Source organism: Eptatretus burgeri, chromosome 18, assembly GCF_056783735.1.
Source record: "Eptatretus burgeri isolate ZD-2024b chromosome 18, Ebu_testis_v1, whole genome shotgun sequence".
Lineage (NCBI taxonomy): Eukaryota > Metazoa > Chordata > Myxini > Myxiniformes > Myxinidae > Eptatretus > Eptatretus burgeri.
In genome coordinates this window covers 45,669,797-45,695,673 of record NC_140978.1, presented here as the reverse complement: position 1 = coordinate 45,695,673, position 25,877 = coordinate 45,669,797, and the positions used below count along the sequence as shown (strand labels likewise).

The 25,877-nt window shown below is 47.8% G+C and overlaps 1 protein-coding gene across 2 annotated transcripts in view; it reads right to left on the bottom strand.

Moving 5' to 3' along the window:
- Window positions 1–25,586, bottom strand: part of LOC147009026 (uncharacterized) — a 53,290-nt gene extending 27,704 nt beyond the window's left edge. The window contains exons 1-6 of one of the 2 annotated variants that reach the window (XM_085863796.1): window positions 25,298–25,586; window positions 25,006–25,073; window positions 15,204–15,272; window positions 14,544–14,732; window positions 12,335–12,421; window positions 12,060–12,153 (exon numbers count right to left, since the gene is read on the bottom strand). In XM_085863796.1, coding sequence (XP_085719922.1) covers window positions 12,060–12,153; window positions 12,335–12,421; window positions 14,544–14,732; window positions 15,204–15,272; window positions 25,006–25,073; window positions 25,298–25,322 — 532 coding nt within the window. In that variant the 5' untranslated portion in view covers window positions 25,323–25,586. The remainder of the gene's footprint in view (window positions 1–12,059; window positions 12,154–12,334; window positions 12,422–14,543; window positions 14,733–15,203; window positions 15,273–25,005; window positions 25,074–25,297) is intronic. The other variant, XM_085863795.1, reaches the window with a different exon arrangement.
- Window positions 25,587–25,877: the final 291 nt, after the last annotated feature.

Here is a 25,877-nt window from a genome sequence, read left to right as displayed (position 1 = left end):
AGGTAACTTTTTACCAGGGAAGGAGACATACATACACAGTGCCTTCAGAAAGTATTCACACCCATTGACCATTTCACATTTTGTTGTGTTACAGTCTGAATATAAAAGGGATTGAATGTCATTTATTTGTCACCGATCGACACAAAATACCCCATAATGACAAAGTGAAAATATTGTCGCGGATTCGCGCCCGCCGGCGTGCGAACGGCCACGTAACTCGAATCGCGGCACGTCGCCCACCGGACGGACAATCCAGTCGTGACCCTCTCGGACTAACGCCGGGAACCAGTCACGGGTGGACCTTTCGGTCTCACCGCGATCGAGCCAATCGGCCCCCGCATGGGATAGGGTTGCTCGCCAAATTCGACCTACCTAAGTACCCACACGGAGGGTAGACCGGGCGATCGCACCTCGCCGCAGGTCGACTTCGGACACGGGCCACTTAAGCGACCCGTTCCGTACTATCGGGATAACCGAGCGGTGTTATTCGTCGACCTCGACGGTTCGATTAATTATCGGGCGTCTTAACCCACGACCAACCCTTTACGTGAAGCAAGATGAGGATTCAATGAAAGAAATGACGAAGCGAAGCGGGAGAACAGTTCAATATAAAGCACATTTATTCGCGATGAACGGAAAGCACACATATACAATTCCACCAAAAGCACATGGAAAAGAAGAAGAAACACAATGCAATTTTACACAAAAAGCAAATGTAAAAGCGAAGACACAATGCAGAGCTATCCGACTACCGAGCACACGGCAACACTTATACAATTATACTTCACAGACGGCGCCGACGACACATACCCAAAACCAAGAAAAAGAACACCCTCAAGGATGAGGCGGGCCTGGGGCCGAGACCGGGTCGGGCCTACCCGTCTGATGATGAGGCGCGAAGTGGCGATGGTGCCCCAACTCGGCGGGCCTCGCGGACAGTGTCTGGTAGGGGGGTGGGAAAAGGGGGCCCCCTTTTGTCGCACTATCTCAGCGCGGGGGGAAACAGGAGGGGGTTGCTGATGCTCGGGGGAAGGAGGATTTTTATTCTGTCTCGGGTCCCGCGACGAGCGTCTCCACCTCGACCAGGTCGCGCCGTCGGCCTCCCGCCTTCAGCTCCCGGCACCGACGCGAGCACCCCCTCGTCCGTCTTCGCCGCCGCCACCTCTCCACAGCTCCGCCGACAACTCGTTCCAACGCACAGCTCGTTCCAACGCGCGGCTTCCTTCCAGCTCCACCGACGACTCTCGAACTCCGAACTCACTCTTTCCAACGCACACCCTTTCTGACGAACGCAGCCGCTTATATAAGCCCCGTGGCTTCGCCTTTGACCCCCTGCCTTCGACCTTTCACCTCGCTCCCCATTGGCCCGAGAAAAAGTGGGCGTGAATGCTTTTTGATCCATGAATTTGCATATAGCGACCGCCCTCCAACGCCCTGGAGGCGGGGCCAAATCGCCCCTCGCTCACCGATTGGACGGAACAAAAGTGGGCGTGAGTCGTTTTTGATCCGTTTTTCTGCGGAAAGTCCGTGATGTTTTGTACACGCTGTTCGGTGCGCGCCCTGCACGAGTCCAGTACCGGTACCCACAAGCGGCGCAAGAACGGTGGCGATGCGACGGATTGCGAGGTGTGACGGTAAAGGTCGTGGCTGTTGTGGTGAAGCGCGTTGTGGTGGGTGGTTGATGTTGTGATGACTGTTGAGACGCGGTTGGCGGTGGTAATCATGGCGGTTGGTCCAAAATAAAGATAGTAAAAGAAAACGGCTATCCTGAAGAGTCGCAGCACGCATGAATGACATTTATTCCCTCTAGACAACGGGTTTGGGCCTAACTACACATATACTTACAGAGATATCTCACCTAAGGGACCTGAATGGTGGTTTGCGAATTTGGTCAACCACAACACTACCCCCTCCCCTTTTTACAGACTTGTCCCGAGTCGTCAAATTTTCGTGTGCCATCATGTGTAGTTTTCCCCTAGTACATTTTACCTACGGATCCCTGAGTGCGACATTCATGGTATTCGTGTCCCCAAAATAAATAACCTGAGGGCTGCGTAACTACCTAAACAAACTCACTCACACGGACGACTTAAATAAAATTGCCGGCGCTAGGACAGACATGCCGGGGGCGCACTCATATTTACAGTACATCTTAACCTTAACTTACAAATTTTACACTAAACCATGGCCCAGGATCAATGAACTCTGCAAAAGAAAAGCAGTTAACAGGGAGCCAGGCTGCTCGCATGCAGTCTCTGGCTCAAAACAATGCAGGTGACAGGGAACGTGGCTGGCTGCTCACACGCAGTCCAAGGCCTTCCTTTTTGAACTGAACGCAGTGAACCACAACGGTGCATGGGGTGCACAAACGCAGTCTCCGTGCCAGCTCAAGTGGCACACGCAATGAACACAACGAATGGATGCATGAATGGTTTGAACTGAACGCAGTGAACCACAACGGTGCATGGGCTGCACAAACGTAGTCTCCGTGCCAGCTCAAGTGGCACACGCAATGAACACAACGAATGGATGGATGAACACAAACAAGGTGCACGGGCCGCCACTGCAGGCCCGTGTTGTAGCTGCCAACAGGGCAGTTCTCGCAGCTTGCAAACTGTTGCCTTGCGGATCCTGGCGCACATGGAAATGAACGGGGGGGGGGGGCAGAGCAAAAATTGAACGGGGCTGGTGAACATGGGCAGTGGGCATGGCATGGCAAAGGTGAGCAGGCAAACACAGCCCGCAGAAGAAGGCCGCTGCAGGCAAACACAGCCGGCAGATGAACTGGCCGGCACAGGCCTTGCAGAAAAACAGCCAGCCGGCAGATGAAGTGGGCCGGCACAGGCCTTGAAGTACCACAGCTGCAGATGATGCGGCCGGCACAGGCCTTGCAACAACACAACAGCTGCCGATGAAGTGGGCCGGCACAGGCCTTGAAGAACAACAGCCAGCCGGCTGAAGTGGCCAGCCTTTGCCGTTCAGTGGAGGTTGGTGGAGGGAGTGCGGTGGTGCTGGCCACTCGGAAGGCGGGCTCGGACCTACCTACCTGTCTCCCTCCCACCTATCGCCTTTGCCTGTCACTGTACATACCCACTCCCTTAATTTGTCAAACCCCAATTTAGCCCCAACTTTTTTTTTTTTTTTTTTTTTTTTTTTTACTTCCCCCTATAAATCGTCCCCTAACCCCCTTTATCGTCCTTGTTCGGCTAACCTATCCTGTCACCTAGCCTACTCCCAACCCCTACGTTCCCTTCCCGGAGGGGAACAAGGGAGAGCTAACGTCCTGTGCCGAGGCCCCACGAAGCCTCAGAATGGCCTCCCCAGAGTTCGGCGATCTATAACCAAAGTGGGTCCAGCGGCCCACAACGACAGCGAGGGGGTGGATGGTGCGGAGGGGTACATCTCCTAATCTACCCAAACCATTTAACTGTTAAACTACCCCGGGGCTTTCAACAAGCGCCTCTCGCTTAAACTATTGGTTCTAACAACCCAGATTCCCGTCGCCTGTGTTGGTGTCCTCACAATTTCGGGCCTCGCCCCCAAATTTTCTCTCCGTGCCCTCACACGGTCTCCTGGCTGGGACACGTGGCTCTCTCTGGCAGGCACGACCCTCTGCCGAATCTCCCGCTATGGCACCCCCGGGCACTACACTGCCTCCGAGCCTACCAGCTCCCTAACACCGGGGAGTGCCCCCCATGGCACCTCCCCTGAAACGCACACGTGGCAGGCTGGCTCCCCGGGCCCCTTTCCGAGGGTCACCCGTGCCCACAACTCTGCCCACGCGGCTAATGGCGCCCCGGGCCCCCGCACCAAGCAGGCGCACCCGTGCCCACTACGCTATCCCGGCCCCCCATGGGCCCTTGGCCTACCACGGCCGACTAGCCTGGTGCCCGGGGTACCCACTCAGCGATATTCACCTTTCGCAGCCACGCTCCCAAGCCCATCAACAGGGCTCCTGCACCCCTCCAAATGGGTTTCGAGCCTACATTCCCACCAACAACAAAACAACCTCCATTTTTCAATTTGACTAACCCCCTAACTCACTTTATACAGACCCCGGGGTCCCTTGGGCGGGAGTCACTCCTCCCCCCAATCACTCATCGCACCATGCATTCCCCATTCGCTCCATACACACAGACCCGCTGGCCTCACTCACTCACCAAGCACATGCTTCCACTTCACTCACCAACTCTTCAACACACTCACCGCTGAACTCTGCCATCCTTCTAACTACATCCCCTAACTAACTCGTGCTCCCACGTCGTCCCTTAAACTATAGCACGTTCCATTTAACCTACGTAGCTTAACTACGTCCCCTCTACATTTCCACAAGTCTGTCACTGTCTCAAAATCATCTCATTTTATTTCCCAACCTAAAGCTCATCTAAATCCCTCTACCTAATCCATTCCACGGACTCCATGAGGACTTACCCCTGCCCCATGGAGTCGGTCTAACTAAGCTAACCCTTCCCCCTAACTAGTTTCCATCCTGTGCCCCGGTCAAGGGGGTCTTCCACCCCTTGCCCAGGAATCCTGTGCACCCGAAAGTGAGGCTTGCTCCTCTTTTTTTTTTTTTTTTTTCATGCGCAGCACCTGCGCGGCAACTCGCGCACTTTGCACCTGCCCGTGACGTCATGCAGCTGCACGTGTTCCTCGTCCCTCCTTGGACGGTACCATCCGGCAGGGATACCCCTCCTGCCGGATTCCAACCCAACGTGCAGCCATGAAGTCACCGTGCGCATAAAAAAAAAACACAAGCCCCACGTCTCGAGGGGTTCCCCACGCGAACACATGTGCTTTGCCCGTTGGAGCTTAACACACACGATCGCGTGGAGAACCCGTCCGGTCCAAATCCATTATCCTGCCAAAACTTTGTCCGTCCGCGGGATCGGCAAATCCACCGCGTGCGTTTCCGGACCGGGACTTCACTCTCGCAAGCGAGCACGTGGCGGTCTCGTGCGTTGCACAGCACGAACCTCGTGCTCACTGCTGGGTGAACCCGGCACGGTCCCCGAAATAGCTACAGCCGCTACTCGGCTTTCGTTCCTCTGTCGCCGTCGTCGCCATTCGACCCACGCACACCTGCGTGTTACGACGCTCACACACCTCACCATTACATTCACCCCGGGAGACGCGGCTGCGTGCTCCCGCATGCCAACCGACATCTCCCTCACATACCGCTCTCTCACACACACGGTCTCCCTTGCACTCGGCCGTTCACTCACGCGTGCCTCACTCATACACCTTTCCTCACTCACACACGCGGGGGCACTCACCCGCGGTGCCTCATCCACACACCGTCCCTCACTCACACACGCGGGGGCACTCACCCGCGGTGCCTCATCCACACTCCGTGCCTCACTCACACACGCGGGGGCACTCACCCGCGGTGCCTCACTCATACTGGCCGTTTCATCCACACACACGGCCTCACTCACACACGGTGCCTCACCCACACACGGCGTGCTGGGAAGCACATACCCTGGCACCATCGCCACCACACCACTCACACACGGGGTCGCTTCCACACACGGGGACGCACTCACGCCTTGCACCACACACACAGAGACAACCACACTGGGGATTTGTGTCCCCACAAGGGTCTCCGGGGCCTCTATACCCCCCAAGCTCTCCAAGCACCCGTTCGCAGCACTCCTCCCCTCAACCTCGCAAAGCACGACCGAACTCACCTGGTCGTGACTCGCCTCAAGGGGGAATACTCCCTCCCCTCGTTCCTGGAGGAGGCCATCCAGGTGCTCGCACTGGGTCTCTACCCAGTCCGCCAGCTCACCCCCATTATCCTCCACTACCTCCGTGTGTGTGTGCGTCACTTACCCCGTCTTCATCGTGTAGTCTTCCCTCTATTTTTTTCTGTCTCCCGTGTCTCTGCCAACTCGGTCACCTCTTCACCCTTTACCTCCCTTGTCTCAACTATTATTATTTCCTTTGTCACGGCCTTCATGCCCGCCTGCAGGCATCGGCCCATGTTCTGCGTCTCACCCCGCAGCTTTTTCGTTTCTTCCTTCCTTTGCTTGTTCATGCCTTTCATTTCGTTTATAAATTCAGTTGTGTTTGCATCCATCTTTTCGATTATTTGTTTGGTCATGCCTTTCATTTCGTTTTTCATTTCATGCGCATTCGTTTCCATTTGCTTGTTCATTGCCGCCAGCATGGCGTATAGCTGGGCTATGTCGGGTGCGCTTGGGTGAGCCGATTCGGCAAGAATCGGGAGGTTTTGGTGGAGAGGGGGAGGGGAGGTGTCATACACCGCGGCCGCTGCCGCACCCATTTCGGGCTCTGGGTTCAGTTGGGCGAGTTCGTTTTCCTGTACAACCAACATTTCCTGCACGGGGATTTCATCCTGAGCCATGGATTCTACACATTCTACATCCATTTCTAATACCCCCGGCTCCCGCTCGCCTTGAGACGCCATCTTGCTTCTCGTGAAGGGTTAATTTCGCTCGCTCGTAATTTGGAGGGAATTGGGGGTCGCTTCTCTCACCCCTGGACCGATTCCCGTGAATTTAATTGGAGACAGGAGAGCCCGTTTTCCCGTTCTCCGTTACCAGTGCTGCGAGGAGGGCGATGAGTTTGTATCGCACGACCTGACACCAGTGTCGCGGATTCGCGCCCGCCGGCGTGCGAACGGCCACGTAACTCGAATCGCGGCACGTCGCCCACCGGACGGACAATCCAGTCGTGACCCTCTCGGACTAACGCCGGGAACCAGTCACGGGTGGACCTTTCGGTCTCACCGCGATCGAGCCAATCGGCCCCCGCATGGGATAGGGTTGCTCGCCAAATTCGACCTACCCACAAGTACCCACACGGAGGGTAGACCGGGCGATCGCACCTCGCCGCAGGTCGACTTCGGACACGGGCCACTTAAGCGACCCGTTCCGTACTATCGGGATAACCGAGCGGTGTTATTCGTCGACCTCGACGGTTCGATTAATTATCGGGCGTCTTAACCCACGACCAACCCTTTACGTGAAGCAAGATGAGGATTCAATGAAAGAAATGACGAAGCGAAGCGGGAGAACAGTTCAATATAAAGCACATTTATTCGCGATGAACGGAAAGCACACATATACAATTCCACCAAAAGCACATGGAAAAGAAGAAGAAACACAATGCAATTTTACACAAAAAGCAAATGTAAAAGCGAAGACACAATGCAGAGCTATCCGACTACCGAGCACACGGCAACACTTATACAATTCTACTTCACAGACGGCGCCGACGACACATACCCAAAACCAAGAAAAAGAACACCCTCAAGGATGAGGCGGGCCTGGGGCCGAGACCGGGTCGGGCCTACCCGTCTGATGATGAGGCGCGAAGTGGCGATGGTGCCCCAACTCGGCGGGCCTCGCGGACAGTGTCTGGTAGGGGGGTGGGAAAAGGGGGCCCCCGCACTTTGTCGCACTATCTCAGCGCGGGGGGGAAACAGGAGGGGGTTGCTGATGCTCGGGGAAGGAGGATTTTTATTCTGTCTCGGGTCCCGCGACGAGCGTCTCCACCTCGACCAGGTCGCGCCGTCGGCCCTCCCGCCTTCAGCTCCCGGCACCGACGCGAGCACCCCTCGTCCGTCTTCGCCGCCGCCACCTCTCCACAGCTCCGCCGACAACTCGTTCCAACGCACAGCTCGTTCCAACGCGCGGCTTCCTTCCAGCTCCACCGACGACTCTCTTGAACTCCGAACTCACTCTTTCCAACGAACGCAGCCGCATGCTCGCCCCGTGGCTTCGCCTTTGACCCCCCTGCCTTCGACCTTTCACCTCGCTCCCCATTGGCCCGAGAAAAGTGGGCGTGAATGCTTTTGATCCATGAATTTGCATATAGCGACGGCCCTCCAACGCCCTGGAGGCGGGGCCAAATCGCCCCTCGCTCACCGATTGGACGGAACAAAAGTGGGCGTGAGTCGTTTTGATCCGTTTTTCTGCGGAAAGTCCGTGATGTTTTGTACACGCTGTTCGGTGCGCGCCCTGCACGAGTCCAGTACCGGTACCCACAAGCGGCGCAAGAACGGTGGCGATGCGACGGTTGCGAGGTGTGACGGTAAAGGTCGTGGCTGTTGTGGTGAAGCGGCGTTGTGGTGGGTGGTTGATGTTGTGATGACTGTTGAGACGTGGTTGGTGGTGGTAATAATGGCGGTTGGTCCAAAATAAAGATAGTAAAAGAAAAACGGCTATCCTGAAGAGTCGCAGCACGCATGAATGACATTTATTCCCTCTAGACAACGGGTTTGGGCCTAACTACACATATACTTACCGAGATATCTCACCTAAGGGACCTGAATGGTGGTTTGCGAATTTGGTCAACCACAACAATATGTTTTTCGACATTTTTACAAATTAATTGAAAATGAAATGGAGAAATATCTAATTTACAAAAGTATTCAGCCAGCTGAGTCAATACTTTGTAGAAACGCCTTTGGCAGTGACATACTGCCAAAGATTCTAGGCCGTGGTGTCGTTACATTATAGGCCGTGATTCTAATCGTTACATGATTACAGCTTCGATTCTTCTTGGGTATGTCTGCATCAGCTTTTCACATTTGGATTTGGGGACTTTCTCCCATTCTTCCTTGCAGATTTATTCAAGCTCTGTCAAGTTGGATGGGGAGCGTCGGTGAACAGCAATATTCAAGTCTTTCCACAGATTCTCAATGGGATTCAAGTATGGGCTTTGGCCTGGCCACTCAAGGACTTTCACATTCTTGTTCTGAAGCCATTCCAGTGTTGCTTTGGCTGTATGCTTGGGGTTGTTGTCCTGTTGGAATGTAAATCTTCGCCGCAGTCTCAGGTCTTTTGCACTCTGAAGCAGGTTCTCCTCAAGGATTTCCCTGTATTTGGCTCCATTCATTGTTCCCTCTATCCTTACAAGTCTCCGAGTCCCTGCCGCTGCCAAGCATTCCCATAGCATGATGCTGCCACCACTGTACTTCATGGTTGCGATAGTGTTAGATGGGTGATGAGCTGTGCTCATTTTCCGCCAGACGTAGCATTTTTAGCAGCGTCTCACGTAGTGAACGCTGCTCATAGAGAGCTCGGCGTTGTTGTTGTTGTTGTTGTTGTTGTTGTTGTTGTTCTTCTTCTTCTTCTTCTTGTGAAGACAAAACCTTAATCTCGAGGACTCGGCTCTTGTATATACAATATCCGGATCTCCTTAAATACTGAGCACATGTACACATCCTCACATAGATGGTGCCTTTTGAGAGAGTCTATCATGAACTTTTAAATATATTCGGACATTTGCTTTAAAGTTTCGAAAAGTTCACGTTACTATTTAAAGATTATTCCATTTATCGCATTGTAATTTCGTAATTACATTATTTATTTCGTAAATACACGATATATCGTTAATACGTAAAGACGTTATGACGCGTTTCACGATTGGCTTAATCAAGGCACGTGACGAAATATCGGAAGTTGTTGTTTTGGTTTTTTTTAAGCCGACAAAATCTTTAGGACGCTGCTTGTGGAGACATTTGTCCTTGTTCAAGTTTGCATTCAAGTAAAAGAGTTCTATTTTCATCTCATCAGACCACAGAATCTTTTGTCTCGTGCTCTCAGTATTTCACTTGCCTTTTTTCAAACTCCAGGTGTCCTGTCATATGTCTTTTCTCATGCGTGGCTTCCGTCTAGCCACTCTCCCATGAAGCCTAGATTTGTGACATTCTGCATAGACTGTTGTCCTTCTGGCAGGTTCTCCCATTTCAGCCAGGGAACTCTAGTTCTGTCAGAGTGGTCATTGGGTTCTTGGTCACCTCCCTGATCAAGGTCCTTGCCCGGTTGCTCAGTTTGGTCGGACGGCCAGCTCTAGGAATAGTCTAGGTTGTTCCATATTCTATTTCCTAATGATGGAGCTCACTGTGCTCTTGGGAACTTTCAACACTCTAGAAATTGTTTTATACCCTTCCCAAGATCTATGCTGCCTCACAATTCTATCTCTGAGTTCTACGGACAGTTCCTTGGACTTTATGTTGGAGTTTCTGCTCCGACATACACTGTCAACTGTGGGATCATATAGAAAGGTGTGTTTCTTTCTAAATCATGATCAATCAATTGAGTTGGTCACAGATGGACTCCAATCAAGTTGTGGAGACACCTCAAGGATGATGAAAGGAAACTGGATGCACCTGTGATCAATTTGGGCTGTGGGTTTAATCCTGAAGGAGAACTAGTGTCTCACCAACAGATGGCAGAGCAGATCAACGAACTGGAAGTACAGCTCAGCATGTATCCTTGGTTCATATTCACACTTTTAACGAGACTGTTTTGAAAGGAAAGTAATGTGGAGGGGGTAGATAGGCACGTGGATTCATTGGAGTCTGGAGATAGAGTGGTGTGGCGTGTGGGGAAAGTGGTGGGACTTGTAGTGTAGTGTGTGTGTGTGTGTGTGTGTGTGTGTGTGTGTGTGTGTGTGTGTGTGTGTGTCTGTGTGTGTGTGTGTCTGTGTGTCTGTGTGTGTGTGTGTGTGTGTGTCTTTTCAGGATAGTCACCGAACCCCAGACTACCTCCAATTGTAGTTGCTTTGTAGTGATATTCCCGGGAGGGGTTTTAAAATCTCAGTGAGGTTTTTCTTTATCATTCCTGCTATTAGTTTGTATTAATTAATATTCCCATAGGGATGGTTTTAAGATAAGGTCATATGTTAGATTTAAGGTAAGGTGTGCACAACTTAATGCATTATCATACTGTATATTAATAGAATGTGTGATGGGAGTTGTAACTATGTGATAATACATTAAATCCTCTGGCGAATAGTTTGATTAGTGTTGTTGTATTGATGGGTTGACCAACTGCATGCACGCAACTGAGGTTGTGGATCGACTGATATAGATACATATGCCTGGTGTTGGCTTAATGGTTAGGGTGGCATGCTTGGGATCCAAGGGTCCAGAGTTCAAATCCCGCTCGGCTGTTGAATTAATACCAGGTGGGGTTGACTCAACCTGTCATTCTTCCGAGGTCGGCAAAATGAGTACCAGCTTGCTGGGATGATTGAGCCATTCGAGTATCCTGTGTCGGAGTGGCGACCCTTCCAGGATTGTGCCCAGTAGCCCAGGAGAGTGCTTCGGCAGCACAGATGCTCTGTACAGAGTATGGTCACAATGGATGGATGGATGGATAGCAAAGGGTTGAATAATTATTGATGCAAGACATTTCAGTTTTTCGTTTTTTATTAATTTGTAAAAATTTCTAAAAATATATAAATTCCACTTTTACATTATAGGGTATTTTGTGTAGATCGATGACAAAAAAACCCCTCAATTTAATCCATTTTAAATTCAGGCTGCAACACAACAAAATGTGAAAAAGTTAAGGGGTGCAACTACTTTCTGAAGGCACTGCAGGTGGCCAACTTTGAGGTCTTGCAGACATCATTGGATGGAGATCTCATAGACATAGAGAATATTTTGCCTCGATTCCAGCTGAAAGCTTTCTATCAAACCTGAAGAGTTCAGCTGCACCATTCCATCCATCCAGTGGGACCATACTCTGTGCAGAGCATTGCTTTGCATTCAAGTAAAAGAGTTCAATTTTCATCTTTCGGACGCATCAGATCACAATCTTTTTTTGTCTCGTGCTCTCAGTCTTTTCCCATAGCATGATGCTGGACATCTGGATTTGGGGATTTTCACTCTGAAATTTTTTTACTCAGTCTCCTTGGCTATTGGGCATAATCTTGGACGGGTCACCACTCCGACACAGGATACCAGCATGCTGGCACTCATTTTGCCGACCTCGGAAGGATGACAGGCAGAGTCAACCCCACCTGGTATTAATTCAACAGCCAAGCGGGATTTGAACTCGGGATCCTAGGATCCCAAGCCCACCACCCAAACCATTAAGCCAACACCAGGCATAGGTTGCACCCCTTTATCAAAAGTAAATTTGTTTGTTATTTCAAATGCAGCTCACGGCTTTAATGCAATTCTGACATATCAAGCAGGTCATATACTGATCATTATTACAATTACAAGGCCCCATGTGAAAGATCATAATAATTATTAGGATTAAAACTCCTTGTGAAAACAGCTTGGCCTATACCTGAAATTGAGCCAACCAATTCAGAGCGCTCATTCCCAGCTTCTCCGAGCGGAAGTACTGCTGCATTGTGCTCTTCAAGAAGATAGGCCAGAGTCTGTCGAGAGGGTGACAGTCACTTGCACGACATTGACTGAGCTCAAAACTCACTCATGAAGCGCCATATTGCCACAGAGTTCTACGTGAAGTTCTGAACTTGCGTCGTAAGACGAGTGAATTTATCAAGAAAAATATATAAATAAATAAATAACTTCCCAAACCGTAATGGAAATACATACCTGGTCTTTTTCTCCAAGTTGTGTGTGAAGTTCAGGAAGTTCCATGCACAAGCCATTTCTCACAATTTTTTTCTCGTCACCAGAAAACTAACAGGACAGAGAAGATGATAAATTGTAAGCAACCACAAATAAACACATTTATACAACAATCTGTTTCACACACATCATAGCCCATCACCTTCACTTCTGCCTGCCCTGCATCCATTTTATTACCCACAGCTTCCATTTTACCCACCATCTGGCTGAGCATCATTGTCAACTGGTCCATGCTTGGCTGTGCCGGCAAGGCCAACCTGCTGTCCTGCGGTGTGGCTTCTAGCAGGTCACCAGTGTTTTCTGGGGGATGAGGGTGGGATCGGACGTCCTCAAGCATGACGAGTGTCCCCGCTGCCAAATATTCCCTGACAGATTCGCTTTCGGATGCAACCTCTTCCATATCCTTCATGTCTACTGAGCCCACCTGGATCTGTTCGTCTTGGTTAGACATCACTGCACAATTTTTATTTTTTTAAATTTCACCCTCACGATACTCCTTTATCAACGATTTAATTTGTCCAATCCCGACTCCAACTGTTACAGAGTCAGGGAGTTCAAAATATTACAGTCCCAGACACCAAATGCGTCTTCCCAGGTTTAGTGTGTGCAGACCACGCCCCGGAGGCAGAGGATTGAGAGACGCAAGACGCCTGAAGAAGAAGAGGGAGTGGGAGGCTTCCTACTGTATATGACGGGAGATCGGCAGAGCGTCCACACGAGGACAGTGTGAGGAACTCACGAGGCAGGTGGCGCTTTTGAAGAGGATTGGAGTTGGCTTGCACACTTGGGAAAGAGGAAGGCTGGCACATTTTGAGAGGCATCGGACTCAGTTGGCTTGTGTTTTTATAGCTGTGATCAGAGTGGAGGCACGAGGTGCAGTCATTAGAAAAGGACCCCAAGCCTCGTGTATGTCATAAGCCGTTACACTGGGGCTTTGAGCCTTCATGTGGAGTACTGCTCGTGGATTGTCTGGCGTACGTTTGCCCTGCGACGAGAGAAGTGACGGCGGCATTTGCGCATGACTGCACGTGCAAATAAAAGTGCCTCCATTCCAAGTTCCACAAGGATCAGCTCTGGGCTAAGTAAAGCATTAATTTGGAAGGAGGGTTTGTCTTTATATTTTGTGTCCCCTTTGTCTGTATTTGAGTCTGTGTGCGAGGCCTTGACTGGAGGATTGGCTTTATTATTATTATTATTATTACCTTCGGAATTATCGTCCTTTGTAAATATTTATTTTATGTTCCCTAAATGTGTTGATTTTGAAGAATCTGCATTCATGTAATAGTGGGTTCGAGGTTAAACCCCCTGCGCATTCGTTTTATTCCCTGTGCTCCTCCACCCGTCCGCCATGCCCTTTGAGCGCATGGTAAAAATCTCCGAGGATCAACGTGTCCGCCTCCTACTAAAAGGAACCGCTCAGCCATACGGGGATGTCGGTGTTAACCGCCCCTCATCACAAATTTGGTCAGGGGGGGTTAACCTCGGCCGGCCACCACGACAATTACATACATATATATATATATATATATATATATATATATATATATATATATATATATATATATATATATATATATATATATACATAAAAAAGACACCTCCCACACTCCTCTAGCCATATAAGCTGCAGAAAGCAAGCAAAGAAGGCCTACACAAGGTAAGCGCTATGCTGTTTCAAACCCTTCCCAGAGTTCCTCCACAACTATAAAGACATTCACACACTATACACATGAGAAGTCTAATGCTACACACCCCTCAGCAACCGGACCGGTTTCATCGCATATTGGTATATATATATATATATATATATATATATATATATATATATATATATATATATATATATATATATATATATATATATATATATATATATATATATATATATATATATATATGAACAGTTTAAGTGCACACCATGCAAACATCCTGTCTTCTTGCAAAACAGACTATGCTTTTTCAGGAAGTGATGCGCAAACTCGACCCACCCAGGTTTCAGTTCATACATGCATCATATATATATATATATATATATATATATATATATATATATATATATATATATATATATATATATATATATATATATATATATATATATATATACATGATATTCAAAATCAGAGGAATTATAATTCCAATCTTTCAGAACATGCAAGTTAAGACAACGTACTTTAGCAAGAAGCAGTTCATTTGCTCGTTTCAGCCGAGCCGTGCAATTCTTGAGGTCTGCGGTTTTATTCGCGAGGAGTTTCCTTGTGTGTATCGCTGTCGCACCCTGTGTCTCAGCCTTATGCAGCTTCTTCTCCAAAATTTGAGCGTAGCGCTTGCTCTCCAGCAGCTCTGCACGCAGGTGGCATACCTGCCGTGTAAACATATGTGTTTATAGCAAAACCATTTCATCAAATATTGGCTCAAAATGAGGAACCAAGAACCTAAGTTAATAAATATAAACGACAAATGTCAATCGATGGAAGATGCTCATTCCACCAGTGGGGTGGTATTTGGGAAGAGGTGGACATATTAAAAGTGAAACACTCTAAGATTTGAATAATCCAGAGATTTATGGCCATCTTGCCTGCAATTTTGTTAATTCTTCACCCTACAATAATGTTTCTCCCCTCCACCACCCCCATTCAAAAAATAACAGTAAAAAAAAATAATTAAATACAGTATATACGTTTTCGAGAATAACACAACCAACAGCCTGTGCTGCTTACGCTGCAAATGAAACAGTTCCCCGAAGCTAAAAGTGTAGCCATAAATCATCAGGCTTATGGTAAACTATGAGGGATTGAAAGCTTCCCATCCTCCAAAAAGATGAACTGCTCACCTCTTTTTCCAGTAAACGCTGCCGATGTAAATCTGCATTGTCCATCTTTCTCAGACCAGCTCGTCTCATCTACGTTCAGTATCAATCAAGGGCAAGTTAATATCCATTGCTGGGTCATCAACACTTTAGAAATTCTGAACTTTGGAGTTACAACCTAATAAGGAGTGAGTACGGTACATGAAAAGTAAAGTTGGATGAAGGGGCCATTCAAAAATTACGTAATGCTTGGGTGATACGGAGGTGGGGGTGTATGTCTGAACGATATGGAGTGTTAAAGAGAATTGGGGGGCGGATGTTCCCTGTACCATTACATAATGCTATACACCAAAGACTAATTTGTTTCATGCACCCTGTATTTAATGATAGATGTATATAATACTGATGTATTCAATACTTGTGTCATTAAATATCTCACTGTATGCCAGAATAAAAGGTGATGTCACTTCCTGGAGAAGACGTTATATTTTGTACCAGCAAACACAACCCGTCACTTCGCTGACGGGTATATTGGGTTGGGGGGGGGTGGGAGAAAGAGGAAGGAGGCGAGAGAGAAGCGGGGAAGTGGGGAGGGGTTGTGGGTTTGGGTGGAGGTGAGCGTGAGGGGAGGGGACTTGCATTTGGAAGGAAGACTTTGAGGGGGGGGGAGAGGGGAAGGGCTCTCGACTTGCGTTTGGTGGTGGGACTTGTGGAGAAGGGGGAGTGGGGGGTAGTGTAGGATTGAATGAAATGGAGTACGCTAAAACAGCACGCAGAGACCGCCAGGAGAATGATGTCCATGTTAGGGTGGAGAGGGGAGGAGGTTTGAGAAAAGGTAAGTGTGAGGGGAGGGGAAGGTAAAGCAGCATGATGGGAATGGAAGGCAGTGTGTGGGTTGGGGAAGGGAAGAGCGATAAAACACACCCAAACAGCAACATTTTTTTTTTAACCGCCGGGTTCTATATAAAAGCGGGTGGAAGCATTTGAACACTATAACAGAGGGAGCATTTAAAACCCACACTATCTACCTGGCAATGGCCTGCCTCCATGCATGCAAGCTCGCACATGCAGTGACATTTTCACCCCCACGGTCGGCTCACTCCAAATCTGGTTCATACATGCTACACGATGGGGAAGCCATATTACATTCAAAACTAAACCATCAGTTCTTAACAGTCCTCTTAAGAGAGGGGAAGGGGTGGGGGATGAGGATGTGGGGGAGGGAGAGGGTGGGAGAGAGGGAGAGGGGATGGAGGATTCTGGCAGATGTGACGCCTAATTTAATGTCCATCCAAGAGACGACACCACACACACTGATGAATCACCAGGCCTGTGAAACACAGGGATGACAAATTATAGCTGGGTTGGGATTTGAACCCAAGCTCGACAGCGAAGAGCGAGCGTGCGTACTTCTCGACTATCCTGCCATGATGTGGCGATTCATTTAAAAAAAAAAATTATTTTCAAATACACTGGCGAGGCTCGTATGAGAGCTAACACAGAGAACATACAAGGGGAGCAGAAGACAAGAGGGGCAGGAGAGGGAATGAAAAAAACAGTGTGAAACAGACACATGAGGAGATCTGTGGAAGGGAGAGGGATGAGGGGTGGGGTGCACAGGGTAAACAAGATGGACACTACAGGGACTTTCAGGACCTTACATGACAGGAAACTTTCAGGAAGAAAAGCAGGGAATTTGAAGGAGGTGAGTTTGGGGTGGATTAGTGGGGGTCGAAAAGATTGTGGTTTTGGATGGGGGAAGATAAGAGATGGTGATGAACAGCTGTTTTGAAGACCTGGAGGGAAGAGTGAGATTGAAGAGTGTGGGAGTTTGTTCCAAAGGCAGGAAAAAAGACAAATGAAAGAACTAGAGGGGGAGCACTCGGTCGAGTGCAAAACCTCCGCCGACAATACTGCTGGGTCACTTAAGTGAACCCGATATCCTATTCATTGTAGGTCAAAACGGATCAGACTCTACTGAACCACGATTGAATAAACTAAACTAGATTGACGCGCATGTAGAAATGCCAAAAAAAACAAAATCGAAATTTTTTTGGAAAAAAAAAGGTGCAAAATTGGTTTTTTTTCTCTAAATTTTTTTGGGGGGGTTGGAAATCACTTAAAACATGTAGAAATGTAAAAAAAATTCAAATATTTTTCAAATAAAATCGAATTTAAAAAAAAAAAAAGTTGCAAAATTTTGTTGTTTTTTTTTCTCTAACAAATGTATTTATTTTTTTGGTTGGAAATCACTTAAAACATGTAGAAATGCAAAAACAAAAATTCAAATATTTTTTCAAAATGGCCGCCATAGCGGCCACATTGGACTTTGGACCAAGTCAAAAATCTAATGGCATGATCCTTGGACCATACCTAATCCCCCCACCAAGTTTCGTGGAAATCCGTCCAGGAGTTTTTCCGTAATACTGTTCACAAACAAACAAACAAACAGACAGGGGTGAAAACAGTAACCTCCGTCCATCTTCGATGGTGGAGGTTAATGAAGGTGAGCAGTGATTCTTGATTTTGGTAGTTTTACCAGAAGGGGGTTGCTGGCGGACCTTCAGTGCCATGCATAAATATGGGGGGGGGACATATCTCAGACAGAGCAATGGGGGGAGGAGGGGAGCGAGGATGGAGAGGAGACGGTAGAAGATAGAAAGACCACCGACCTGCCTGTGGTGAGAGAGTGAGAGGCCCAAATACTCAGCCTCATCACATGAGATAACAATGATCCTAAATGCCTTGGTTTCCACAGTGTGAAGCCGGGGAAGGTGAGAGACGGGAGCACCAGCCCAGAGGGGAGAGCAGTTCTCCATCAGGCTGCGGACGAAAGCTTTGTATGTGGTCAGGAACTCATGTAGGCCAAGGAAGGACTTTGCATGACGGAGGATTCCCAGTCAGCAACTGGATTTGGAGGCCAGCACGGAAATGTGGCTTTCCCAGGAAAGATCATGGCAGATAGGGAGACCCAAAAGTTTGAATGAAAGGACTTCTACAAGAGGATTGTTGAGAAAGTAGATGGGGGAGGGTTCCAGACGGTCCTTTCGGAGAGACATAGTGAGAGTGTGAGATTTGTCTGGATTGAAAGACATGTTCCATGTGTTGGACCAGTTTGTGATTTTACCCAGATCTGCAGAGAGCGAAGAAGCTGCTGCTTTCCGGTCTGAGGGATGACAGATGGTATGACAGAGGGTGGAGTCATCAGCAAAGAGATAAAGAGGATTTTCCAGAGAGTCGGAGAGATCATTGATGAAAACCAGAAAAAGAACAGGGCCCAGAACGCTGTCTTGAGGAACTTCAGCCTGGACAATTAAGAGGGGATGAAAGAACTCCATTTAGGGCCACACGTTGGCTGCGACAGGAGAGGAAGTCTGTGAGATGCAAGTGGAGATGTCCTTGGATACCATAGGAAGAGAGTTTGGTGAGCAGGGCAGGGTGCCAGACCGTATCGAAGGCACGTGATATGTCTAGGGATATGGCTTTGATTTCATATCTGGCATTGAGTACCTCCATTCATTGTTGGAAGAGCAGAAGCAGCATATCCAGGGTAGAGTGACGAAGTCTGAATCCAAATTGATGATCGGAAATCAAGCCATTGGAAAAGAGGAAGGATTTCATGTCTGAAGTGATGATGGATTCCATAGCCTTGCTGTTGATTGGGAGAAGGCTGATTGGTCTTCGTTGCAGACATCAGTTTGCACCGTTTTTATGGAGAACAGTAATTTTTTGCTGATTTCCAAGCAGATGGCAGATGACCTTGAGCAAATAAGAGGGTGAATAGAACAGAGAGAAGGTGAGCAAGAGCAGAGGAGCAGGTTTTTTGGACACGTGGGCTGATGTTGTCTGGACTGGTTGCAGAATCTGAGTCGAGATTTGACAACCTCTTCACTGGTAAGGAGAAAAGGACAAAGAGTCCAAGAACAGCTGGGTGCGACTGGTTAAGGTGGGTACAGAAAGTGATGGGTTTGGGACACAAGATTTAGATGCAAACATGGAGTTTAGGCATTCAGCCTTTTCACGAGCAGTGTCAACTGTGCGGCCATTTGAGGTAAGGAAGGAGATGGAAGGGGAACATACACCAGAAAGAGATTTCATTAGATGCCACCAGAATTTTGAGGAGGGAGAGAGGTTTGAGAGTTCAGACTTGAGATTAGAAAGATGTTATTTTCTGGCTCTCCTGAGGGTAGATACACACTTGTTCTGAGCTTCATGGAAGCAACTGAGATTACCCTCAGTTGGGTTTGCTTTTCATGAGGCAAAGGCAAGTTGTTTCAGGACAACTGCCTGACCACAAGCTACAGTGAACCATGGGTGGGAGGAAGGGTAGGACAACTGAAGATGAGAGGGGATAAATCTGTGCATGAGGGAGAGCAAGTTTCTTTGAAAGAATTCCCAGAATGAGTTGATGTTAGAGAAAGTAGCGATGGGAGACCAGTCTTGAAGTTTGATGGCTGCTTCGAGACCCTGCCAATCAGCCTGAGTGAAATGCCAGACTCGACGGCGCTGAGGTGGTTCCCTGATAAGTCAGAGAGATGTCCACTTTGTCAAGCACGTGGTCAGAAGAACCGATTGTAGCAGGAAGAACAGCAAATATTTTCTGGGAAATTTGTCAAAATCAAATCCAGAAGAGATGGAGTACCATTGGTTGAGATCCGGGTCAGGAAGTTGACCGATTGAGTCAGTCCCAATGAGTCGCAGAAGTCTTTTGCTGAAGTGCTATGGCAGGTGAGAGAGGTACCCACACCTAGCCAACTGGCATGATGACAATTGAAGTCACCGCATATGAGGATGAGAGAGTTCAGATGCGAAGATAGAAATTGGTCAATGTTTTCAGAGAGCGAGATGTAAATGGAGTTATCACTGTTTGGTGGATGGTACAGTACACATCTGAACATGAGGTGGGAGTGGAGGGGAAGTCGTAGCCAAAGGTATTCCTGGGGGTGTGGGGGAGACAGGGCACTGTATCATGAATGATGAATAGAGTCTTTGATGAAGAGAGCAACCTCGCCGCCAGAACGAGGCTCGGGTCTATCATACTGGATGAGGGAGTAACCAGGGAGAGAAACAAAGGAGTCAGAAACGTCTTGAAGGAGGAAAGTTTCTGTTTAACAAATTATGTCTGGTTTGTCAGTGGCAACCTGTTTGGAGAGACCAGTCAGGTTTGAGCGAAGGCCCCAGATGTTTGAGGTCCACACTGTGAAGGAAGGAGATTTTGGGTGCAAGGGAGGGAGAGGGAGGGTAGGACAAGGGAGGAGGAGAGGTAAGGAGAGTTGTTGAATGAGTGTGAGGGATTGCAGAAGAGCTGGGGGAGAGGGCCGGATGAGGAGAAAAGGCTTGGTGGTGATGGGTTGCGATACAGTGGGGAGTAATAAGAATCATTGCTTTGTTACTGAAAACATTTTTTACTCATTGTCATCTAATTTATTTTGCCTTCCGAAGTCGAGAGAAATCCCCACAGAGAACCGTGCCGCAGTATCGCCATGGAAACTTGGAGAGATCAAAACTTGAATAGCACTTCAAGCAAGCACTCCAACAAAACGGTTGAAGAAAGTTTTAAAAAGAAACGTTTAATTTTTTTTATATGTGTCTATCTAAGCCGAAGTGACGGGTCATATAATGAAAGATGGCACAAAAAAGGGGAAACGTCAAAACAAAAATGTACGTTTCGAGTGAGCGAGCCACTGCCCGAGGGACAGGGATTGTCGTCGTTGTCACGTACATCAATGCGAGGCGAAATGCAGGCGGGTAGGGCCTGAATCTTGTTCAAGTCGATCGACAAATACAGTGACAGTGCAAATACTTTTGCTCTGTATGGCCATGACTTGGAAACCAACAACCAAGCAGCTTGTATGGCGCTCACCAAGTGGCTTAAGCACTCAAGCAAGAACTGCAATGAAACAGTTAATAAGGAACGGCTGGCTTGGCAAGCGATTACCGATCGCTGATTGGTCATATAAACACTGTGCGCTGCGAGACGCCCAGAATGTCAAGCAATGTCCAAATTGGACAAATAAACACTTTTTAGCAGTTGGAACTGCTGATAAGTTCAATTCCAGAGATTGCATTTTGTAATTTGGCTTAGATTAAGAGGTTATAGAGGTTAGGGCATGTGCGGAAATAAAATAAAGCCACGGAAAAAAAAACAAAAAAACAAGCGAAGTCCTTCAATACAGCGTGCGTGGTGAAGCAAATGAGTACACTAATGTTAAAATATGCAATTTATATTGCATATAATTTTTCAGTTGAAAAACAATTAAAAAGTTTACTTAATATTTGAAATGTAAAAATCTTGTTAGTATTGTGATAAGCACCTTTATATATAACAGAAGGAATGAAATCGTTCGATACAGCATGGCAGAAGGCCGCAAAAGAATGATAGCATAAGATAGAACTTAGCTTTCAGCATTCGGCGATCGGCGCGAAATGCGATGGTGGGCGGAAATGACGTCTTTCGTTTGTTCGTACATGAGAGGGGCGCGTTTCTTGGTTTTTTTCCCCCGTCAAGCAATAGGGTCATTCCATGTCAAATCATCAAAGAATCTGCTGTCATTTCTCAGATTTTTGTAAAACTTTGGGAACCAATTGGGACCCATGAAAAACGGCAAGAACTCAAATATTTTTGCTAACAGCCTCTTAATTAGTGAGATACTGACTAACGAACTTTGGACTAATTAGCACGACGTCGCAAATTCAAATGGCCATATCTCTAAAAGTATAACACCTAGAGAGCTGGTTTTGGTGTCACTTTAAAGGTATTTTCATGCCCTATGAATTTGTCTGGGCAACATTTTCCTACCTCCAACCACAAAAAGGTTATCACAAAATATAAACTTCAATCGTGAATCCCCAAAAAATGTATCCTTCAAATTTCCTCAAATTCATCCCAGAGGTACCTTATGATGTCAAGAAGCTTCCACATAAGTTTTGTGATGGGCACTCCAATAGTTTCTGAGATATGAGCAATAATGTACATGTACGTATGGCATATAGGTTCGAAAATCAGCATTTGTAATCTCTCGTATATCGATCGCTACTTTACCTCGTGTTTTCACCTTCATTTGTAGGTTTCACAGCAAAACCAGTTGTAATTTGGAATATCCATTATTACGTCAGCCCGATGCGTTTGATGAAAGTGATTGTGGTTCTGCGGGCATCATGTTTGCTGAGCTTCCCTGGGGGCAGCGCTCGCAGAGTGCGCAAGCGATCGGAACCCAGGCCGGAGCTCGAGCCTGTGTGGACCTTTGGATGTGGTGATTGTACCAGTTTACATACAATACATCGCCACCGAAGGTCATTTACTCATCATATTTTACCTTAAACATGGGGAATTTCAGTTTAAAGTGTCTTGAAAGTGGGTTTTCTTTGGGTCCACAAACGGATTAATTCACTCCATTATTTCTTATTGGAAAAATATTTTTTGAATCCGAACTTTTTGCAATCCGAACAGCCTCCTGGAATGAATTAAATTGGGATTCTGGGGGCACCACGGTATAGGCAAACACCTATACTCCGATCTCTAGCGGTAGCGCACGGTGGACGCACGGTCGACGCAGACTGCCACGGAGACTGTACGTAGGTGCACGGTGGGCGTAGGGGAACCGTGCGTCGAACCTGTGTTGCCCGCAGGTAGTCACAGAGACCGCAAGGCCACCGTACGGCGACCGTGGAAATAGTGCGGCCGCCGTAATTTTTGGGGGGTTGGGAAAATTCATTTTTCATTGAGAAGAGCTTACGGCAGCCGCACGAATAACACAAGCCCACCGTACGCCCTACGTACAGTCGACGTGGAACACATCTACGTCATAGCTTGGCTTGTCGAATTGCCTCGGCGAATGTAGAAATGAAAAAAAGTTATAACTCCGCGCTATAATTCCACAGCGCTCCTACGGCCTGTAAAATATAGCCAAACGGCGTAGGGCCTCCCTGAGGCCACCTCAGTTTCTCTGCGGTCGCCGCATGTCTCTGTCAATTCAGAGGGCGTACGGCCGCCGTATCCTCGCCGTAGAGCAAATGTGACCTAGGCCTAACTGTACATCCCGACCGGGACAAGAACTGTACTGCCGTTGACTGTAGAACGCTCGGCAAGCGGCTTAAGCACCCAATCAAGCACTCCAATTAAATGGTTGATAAGGAAGGCTGGCTGTTCGGATTGAAAGACTGATGTTACTGTTATGTCAGGATTGAAAGACATATTCTAAGTATTTGAACAGCTGGTGATTATATTTTTCAACATCTGAAGAGCAGTCAGAGGCTGCAACATGCTTATCTGAAGGATGATGGCAGAGGGTGGAGTGGGTTCCCATCTGGGCTGGCTCCCCTACCTCATATCTTGCTCAGTTTAACACAGTCTTATCTCAGTCTTCCACTGCCTCCATTCTCGTCTTGCACCCTCTGCTCTTTCCATGCTTTGTCCACCCCCTCCCCCCCCCCACCTTGGGTTTCTCCAGGGCTCACACGGTTCACCATCAACCCCTTTCTGGTGAAACTACCAAAATCATTTGTTCCTCTTTTTTTCTCCCCACCAGTGGAACTAACTTCCACATTCTCTTCAAAGTCATTCTTCCCTCCAGGTCTTCAAGACAGCTGCTCACAACCATCTCAGGTCATCCCCAATCCAAAAACCATGATCTTTTCTTCCCTCGTCCCCCCCCCCGCCCCCTTTCGAAGCTTCCAGTTTACCTCCTGAGAGTTTCCTTCTGTATCCATTGTGTCCACCTCATGCATCCTCTCCTGCCCTGCATTCCTCCCCACACCAATCGTTTGTCTACGTCACCCTCTATATTGGCCTTCAACTCTCTCACGTTCCGTCCTGATCCGTTCAGTGTTCTCGCTCTTCCCCGAGCCTTGACTATGCATCATTTTTTGGGGGGTTTTAAATACACGAAAGACATCAACTAAAGAACGAATGCTGGTAGATGGGACGTCCAGTTTAAGTCCATCCGAGGGATGGCACAAAAAATTGATGGATGAATCACTTGCGATTCAAACCCAGGCTAGACAGCTTCGAAGCGAGTGTGCGTACCTCTCAGGGTCTAGGCCATCCTAACAGCCCGAAACAACATGGTATAAAAAAATTTTTTAACACTAAATATAATTAGAGCTTTGTCGAAAAACTGCGGTTCGAGTCGAGGGGCTAACTGATCAGACTTTTTTTTATTTTAAGGGGATTCTGAATTGTGACCTCAAGTGGGTGTGAGTGTCAATGCTTCGTTTTTAATGGTACAATGTGCGTTATGGTTGTCATGTTAAAAATTGATGTGACGGAAGATCTGGCGATGACGTCACAGCCAAGGTTTTTTGCAGGGCTCTGGCATCTCAAAATTTGGCACACCACTGTAATATGGCCCCCATTCCTCAAGGAGTCATCACCAAAGGGCACTCAATGGGTTGATCGAACAACACAAGAGTACGAAGCATCTTCCTCAGGATCACAAACTACATCACGTGCATCAGCTGTTTCGGAAAATGCATACAGTACAGTACAGTACCTAAAAGCGTTCACAGATTCCATGCTGCTTTAAAATCCCTGACGGTGAGATCCGTAGCAGTGCTTTAATATATCCACAAATTATTGTCCCGCAGTTTGTCGATCACCAGTGTGACAATATTTGGTATTACTTTGCTTTGATTCTTTTCATATCATTTATGACACGAGTAGTTTGATTTTAAAACCAATAACATTTTCTGTCCATATTCAAGGATATCGTCGATTTAAAGTTTCGGGGATTCTCTTCAGCTCAGGGAGTCAGACACACCCACCCTTTCCTTCGATCTTCACACACCATCACATGCATTAATGGCGCAAACTTCATCAACAGCTCACCGTGTTGGAATTGGCGATGGGAACGGCTGAACGACGAGGTTCTCTGGATAATGGAGCTCGTAACAAAGCTGTATCAAATAAAAACAAAACCACACACACACACACACACACACACACACACACACACACACACACACACACACACACACACACACACACACACACACACACACACACACACACACACACACACACACACACACACACATACGTCACGAGTGAACAGATTAGCGTGCTGTATCATGATATCGACACTTGTACAAGCCTCAGTTTACGGTAATCATCATCTTACGTGTACTCCTTCTCCGTGTCTTCATGTTCCTGGAAACGCAGTCCACAAAAATGGAAACAAACGCTCTATCACCAAGCGGTTTACAAAGTAGCCAATCAAAAACGACTTCCGGTGGAACGGGCCAATCAGGAGGCTCGCAGAAAAGGAGGCGTTACCTTTCCTTCTCGAGTTTTAATATTTTACAGGACAATCCGATTCCAACTGTTTGTTTGTTTTTATAAACATTTAAGCTTTTCATTGTAAGAAGCGTCAATGGCACCGGAAATAACCGAACGAACCCTGCACAATCCACAATGAACAATGAACAATACCACCGGCTCAAGATATCACACTCAACACCTGCGATGGGAACGATCGCTCATGGTTCCCGAAGTGTGTTCCATGAGCAAGCAGCTGGTGGAGCACTCGCCAAGCGGCTTAAGCACTCAAGCAAACACTCCAACGAAACGGTTCATAAGGAACGGCTGGCTCGTCAATCACGAGCAAGCTGCTTGGAACACGGGGCACACAGTGACCCTCCTCCCTCCGGGAACGAAAACAACACGTCCGTCACAAACTCTGAGGGACACTTCAACACGTC